We start from the raw sequence: 6475 nt of genomic DNA, 5'->3' as shown, positions 1-6475 counted from the left end.
GTGAGCATGCAGGGGTGAGGCGATGACCTGATCCAGCCCTGAGCTGGGGGAAAATAGAGAGAGGCAGCTGGGAGCACTGAGCTGGTGTTTGTGGGGCTCCAGGCAGGGTGCAAGTGGGAGCTGGAAGCCAATATGTTATTTACAAACATAGAAGCTGCTGTCCCAGGGAGAGAGTAGTGTGTGGTCAAGAGGTCCGGATGTGTCTCTCATTTCCTGCGTTCAGAAACCCAGAGGAAGAGAAAAGCCATTTGCTCACTATCCCTCCCCGCCGGGGAGCAAGCAACTCCTAACTCCGCTCCCAAGGAGCCCCCGCTGAGGATGCTGTTGGAGCTGGGGATAGCAGTGATCGTGGCAGTGGGGACAGCGAAGTGGCAATATCAAGGCCGCGGATGGTGACAGTGGTGGTGGACAGAGCCAGTTCCTTGCCACTGGCCAAATGAGAGCCACTCTTCTTCTCCATTCCTCTAACTGCCAAATTCCACACATTTGCTGTCTGTGATCCCAGAGAGGCCTACGTTCTCCTCTGGGCACAACTATGGAGGAAACACAAGGGACCCTTCTTCAGCTGCTGACACCTCTGCCTCTGGGAGAGGGGCTTCTTCCACTACATGGTGTTAGCCTCACGGTGCCCTCGTGGGTCATCTCATCTACCCCTCTGCCTGGGTTCAGCCTGGTCCCCTGGGGGGAAGACAGCTGTCGGCTTCTTGCTCACCTCTAGAGGAAGCAGATCATCCCTGCTTGATCATCCCTGCTTGACCACCCCGGTGGTCATCCCTGGACTTGGCCAGTCTCTCCTGCCCTGCGGGAGCCCATCTGCCTGTGGCATCAGCCATCACCCCTGAACATTATTAGCCACTTGTCCTTCATCTTATAAACAGGGACACTCGAGCTGAGAGTAACAGTCAAAAAGAGCAGGGCCAGGACTGGAGCTAAGGTCTGCTAGACACCGAAGCTGCGCCTCTGGAGGAAAGGGAAGAAGGAAGAAGTACCCAGCCCCATGGATCCCCCAGAGCCGGCCTCAGCACCAGCTTCCCACAGCCCTTCTGGATTGGATTTTTTGCTGCATCAAGCAAGCGCCTAAGGCAGCCTCCACAGAGGTAACTCAGGGGTGGAGGCAGGAATAACGATGATCAAATGGCCATGGTGCTGGTGCTGGCAGCTTGTGCTCAGCTCTAACGGGGCTGAGGACAGTTGTGCCCTGGTATTAAGGAGCAAGGAGAGTCTGCAGCTCCAGAAAGCCAGCGGAAAGCCTTGGCTAACAGGAGACCCCTGGTGACCTCCTGGCCTTCCTGCACCTCTTCTCCAGGTTCCACTCCTGGGACCTGTGCTGGCACCCCTCGATGTCTCCCATGCCAGCTGGCTAGGGACTGCTCCCCACCCCTTTCTGCCCTCAGTCTGTCCGGCTGGCCCGAGCAGGCTGGGACGGGATCCTTGCCGGGGACACTCCTGCCTGCCACCGCTGACAAGTGCGGACTTTTCCTCCCCCTCGCTAGGCCTTCCTGAACAGGCTGCCTGTGTTCAGGGCTGGGAGGGGCTGGCGGGGGGAGGCACTGTGACGCCTCTCATCCTGGCCAGCGTGGACGCCTTTGGGGCAGGCGGTGGGACGGACACTGGGCTGGCGGAGTTGGCGGCTGGGACAGGGTGGATCTTCACAAGCGGCCTCTACCTGGGCTGGGGGACCAAGGCCCAGAAGGATGGTATAGCTTGGTCAGCAGAATACAATCCCACCAGGTCTCACCTCCGCACAAGGCTGGTCCCAGAATTGAGGTTCTTAAGGGTTTTGGAGGTTTCCTATGTCTTTGCATATCTGAGCAAAACTTTGCACCCTCTCCCAGCCACACTATATTTTGCGACAATTTCGGGGGTCTGCAAACCCCCCACCCCACCCTTTGTTTTTCCTGGGAACTCTCTCTCTTTGAAGGAGCTGCCTTCCAGATGTAGTGGCTGGACCAGGGAGTGTCCCCAGAAGGCCCACAACAGGAATCTGGGGGAGGCCGCTTGACGCCTCATTAAAACATTCCGAAGAAAACCCAAGTACCCGGGAGGGCTCGGCCCCCCTCCTCCCGGTCTGTCCACTGGCAGCGGCCAGAGCTGGGGGGTGGGGGGGGCAGTGTTTAAAGGCAGGTGGTATAAAAGCTCCAACAAATCAATAGGAAAAAGACAAATAAAGCATAGAGAGATGGGTAATGGCTCTGTGCAAGCTCTTAGAAGATGGACAATAAACCCACATAAAGTCCAAAAGCTCACTGGTAATTGGCAAATTAAAATGACACGAGACACCATTTTTCACCTATCAGAATGGCAAAGGTGAAGAAAAGAATTCTCGCACTATCCTATGAGACAAAGGGTGTGGGCAAGAGACCCTCCCGCTCACTCCAGCACTGGCTTTTTAGAGGGCAGTTTGGCCATGTCTATAAAAATAAAAAATGTGCATGTTCTCAGACCCGGCAATGAAGGAATCTAGAAATATCCCACAGGGACTTGGTCACACGGGGACACGAGAGGGCATTTCAAGGAGCTTCCCTGCCACCATCTGCAATCTCAATCTCTCTCTCTCTCTCTCTCTCTCTCTCTCTCTCCCCCTCTCTCTCTCTCTCTCTCTCTCTCTCTCACACACACACACACACACACACACACACACAAATTGTGCAGAAACAATCTAAATGTACATTCCTAGGAACTGCTGCATGAATCCCAGATTTCGGAATACCATGCAGCATTAAAAAAAGAAAGATTTGATTTACTAACACGAAAGTCTCCGAGACACCTTTACGTAGAAAAATGCATGGGGCAAAGCCTTATCTACGAACCGATGCCATTTATTTAAAAACGAACAGAAAGCAATCGAACAAAACTATCTTTTTGATATATACACAAAAAAGTACCTTTTAGAAACACACAGAGGAAGGTCAGGAATACATCTCTCATCCAGACTGTTAAAAATGGTTTTCTCTAAAAAAGGGAATGGGGCTCGGACGTAATCAAGGATGTTTGTTGAATCTATATTACCTGACCATTTTATAAGAAAGAACATATTCGAGAATCAGTTATGAAATTAAAAATAAGAAAATAAAAGCAAAATAAGAGAAAGCTTTTTTTTAAAAAAAAAAAAAAAAAAAAAAAAAAACAGTTATGAAATTAAAAATAAGAAAATAAAAGCAAAATAAGAGAAAGCTTTTTTTTAAAAAAAAAAAAAAAAAGGAAGAAAAAGAAAACCCATAGTGGACATGGGACCTCCTGCCAGCACAAGTCCTCACCCTGCTCTGGAGAAAGCAGCTCATGGCAGGAGCCTGAAGACCTGGGTTCTAATCCCACCTCTGCCCCAGACTCACGTGGGAACCTCTGTGTCCCTTCCCACAAAATGGATGGGTGAGCGGATGGCATGAGAAACCATTTGTGACAGTTCCCAGCTCAGAATCTAGGAACAGCCACTGTTCATCCATGTTGGTTCTTTTTTGTCTTTAAACGTGAGCCCTGTGTCCGAGCTGCCCCCGGAGCAGGCTGTGAGCAGTCTGCTGTCGCCTACCACAATTCCTCCTGAGTCTGACTCTGAGGTCCCATCTCTATGTTCAAGGCCAGCCTCCAACGCTGACCTTCAGCCTCTCCCCTTGCATTGTCTCCTTCACAGGTGTGCATGCTGGGGGTGTCGTTAGGACGAGGCATCCCTGAGGATAAGATACCCCTTTGACTCCTACTCACAATCTGTGTGTTCATCCCTCCCTCCAAACGTCACTCCACTGACCCCAGCCTCGCCGTGACTCTTCCCTATAAGGCATGAGGTAGACCAGCTGAATCTGGCCACAGCCGATGTGCTCCCAGTGAGACATTTTTTGGTCTCTCAACTGTGAGGTCCCTGGAGATGTGAGGCTGGTCCTGGGGCTGACTGGGCAGGTGGTATACAGGTTTGGTGACAGAGGCTATTATTGGCTGAGATTGGTGGGCTTGGGAGGGCCAGCACCTGGGTTCAGGAGAGGGAGCTGGCAGGCTGTTAGTCTCTCGCTGGCTCCATCTGAGCCCAGGGGGTGTTGGGTGACCCTGAAGCCATATCCTCCAGCTCTAAGGTCAGGGAGGGTCCGGTGTACTCATAGCTATAGATGCTCCAACTCACAGCTATAGATGCCCCAACAAGGTCTCGGGGCAGACCCAGCCCTGGCATCTCTCATTCTGTCCCATCCTCAGCCTTGGGCCAGAGCTAACCAAGACAAATTTTCCGCATGTGCCTCCGTTTCCCCAGAAATCAGTGTAGGGCTTTGGGGGACCCTATTGGGGCACAATGCTTTGCACTTGGTTGCTATTAAATAAATCATGGTCATATTGGTTGTGTGATTTATATCAGTTAAAAAACGGGGATCGTAACAGAATCTTTCTCAGAGGGTTGCTGGAGAGATTAAACTAGTTGACACTGTAAAGTGCTTAGAACAGTGTCCGGCAAGTAGAAAGCGCTACGGAAGCATTTATTAAATAAAAATAAGAAAACAATAGACCTGGGTGCACATGTGCTCACAAATTCACACACACACATGCACACACAACTATGCTCCTGCCGGTCACATGCAGACCCATGACTTCGGACACATGTGAGCTCACACGTGAACTCAGACACTCACACTCACACAGACGCAGAGAACATCGTGCCCGCAGCCCCACAGAGCCCTGCTCTGACACGCAGACATACTTGCAAGACACTCAAGCCCACCACCCCGTCTATCCCTCCAGACTCACGTGCACGCGGATGTGCACCCAGACAGCGCCGGCTGGTTCTACACAGCAGCTACGCTCACACACCCTGGAGGGGGCCCTGGGAAAGGTGAGCCTGGCCCAAGGGGAGGGCAAGGAAATGGTTTTGGGCCCTGACATTCATCAGGGTTTGGAACGCCATTGAACAAGGTATCCAGCATCTCTGAACCTCGGTTTCCCTGTCTACACGTCCTCACGTACGGGCAACGTCTCTGGCTCTGGGGAGCCAGAACAGGGAGGGCATGGGCACTCGTGAGTAGGGCATGCTGAGGCCCGCAGCCCAGAGGAGCTTTGGCTCAGGGGATTCTCGGGCGAATATTTCTTTCTTGGCTGTCTTTTTACAGATGGGAAGGCTGAGGTGTGAAGGACAGACCAAGGTTACACAGGCATTGGGAGAGCTGGAGGAATCCAGGGCTACTGCCTGCCCCCTGGGGCTCCGCTTGAGTAGGGAGCTGGTGGGGAGGAGGAGGCTGCCTGCTTGCCCGCCTGTCTTTCTGGAAGGCAGATGCCCTCACCTGGGAGGTGGCGGTGGTCTGGGAAGGCAACAGGGGCCTTGGAGCCAGACACACAGGCACACAGCCTCCTCAGCAATGGGCTGGTCTCTTGGGATAGCGCTGCGGTGGGATCTGACTTTCCTGGAAATGGCACCCAGACCCAGGGTGAGGAGGGTGCTGCGGCCCCTCCATGTCTCCAGCTCTTGGCTTCTGTCAGTCTCTCCAGATTTTTCTTTGCTCTTCCTGGTCTGTCTATTCTTCATCTCCTGGGAGCTCTCATCCCCTCCCCCCTTTGTCTCTACCTCTTCTTTTTTCTTCTCTCTTGTTCTCTCACCTCATCTCCCATTCTGTCTCTTGTCTCTCTGGTCCCCTCTTGGCCTCTGCTCTCAGGATGGTACAGATGGGGCTCCCCCATCTTCCCAGGGGTCCCCTGACTCACTGGAGTCCCCCTCCAGAGTGTTTCTCCAGTAGGGATGTTCTGTGAGGTCGGTCTCCTTCAGGGGACCTCCATCCCTCGAGGCCACTCCGCACCCCCCTCCCAGGCAAACGGCTTTCACTCTGGGTAAAGCTGGGCATGCGAGCGTGCATGCATGGGATCCTGAGCGCTGGAGGGGGCTCCTAGACCTCAGCCCCTGCCTGGGTGATTCTGACCTCAGACCCGCAGCCCCGAGTCCCAGATTGCAAACGAAACTTGCAGAAAGCACGGTCCCCCAGAGCAAAGTCAGTGGAACCTCACATTAGAGCTAAAGCCCAATCTTCTGCCAGATCATACTGTCATCTTCAAGGAAGACACAACCAGAGCAATGGCGCTCACAGAAGCAGAAGACAGGGGATCCCCGACCACAGATTTCCAGACCTGGGACCCCAAGCCCAGGATTCAGAAATGCAGACCTTAAGCATGTGTAGGCATGTGGAATCCACAGTTCAGATGCCCCCGAGAGGGCAGGCACTGCGGATCCTGGGTCAGGGAAGACCCACACCCAAAGTTCAAGTTACTCAGGGAACCCACGACTCTGCGCCCGGGACACCTCTCCTCCCCTTAGGGATCCCAGAGTATGCCCACAGCCTGTCCTGGAGCGCGGGCGGGGGACTTACCAGCGCGTACGCGGAGCTGAGCACTGGGCAGCAGAGCAGGAGCGCCAGGCCGGGCGCGATCCGGGCGGCCCCCATCGCCACCGCCTAGGGCCCTGTCCCTCGGGGCAGCCGCCGCCGCCGGCCCTGGTGATGTTGGTGGGGTACACAGC

General features: G+C 53.9%; 1 protein-coding gene across 1 annotated transcript in view; it reads right to left on the bottom strand.

Annotated features, from left to right (window-relative positions):
- The window catches only part of PTH1R (parathyroid hormone 1 receptor), a 24767-nt gene that overhangs the window by 13746 nt on the left and 4546 nt on the right, over window positions 1–6475 (bottom strand). The window contains exon 3 of the mRNA XM_006914869.1: window positions 6327–6449. Within this exon, the coding sequence (XP_006914931.1) occupies window positions 6327–6401 (75 nt within the window). The 5' untranslated portion in view covers window positions 6402–6449. The remainder of the gene's footprint in view (window positions 1–6326; window positions 6450–6475) is intronic.

The sequence above is a fragment of the Pteropus alecto genome, unplaced genomic scaffold (assembly GCF_000325575.1).
Source record: "Pteropus alecto unplaced genomic scaffold, ASM32557v1 scaffold156, whole genome shotgun sequence".
Taxonomy (NCBI): Eukaryota; Metazoa; Chordata; class Mammalia; order Chiroptera; family Pteropodidae; genus Pteropus; species Pteropus alecto.
The sequence above is the reverse complement of the archived record's forward strand: the minus strand, read 5'-3'. Positions and strand labels throughout refer to the sequence as shown.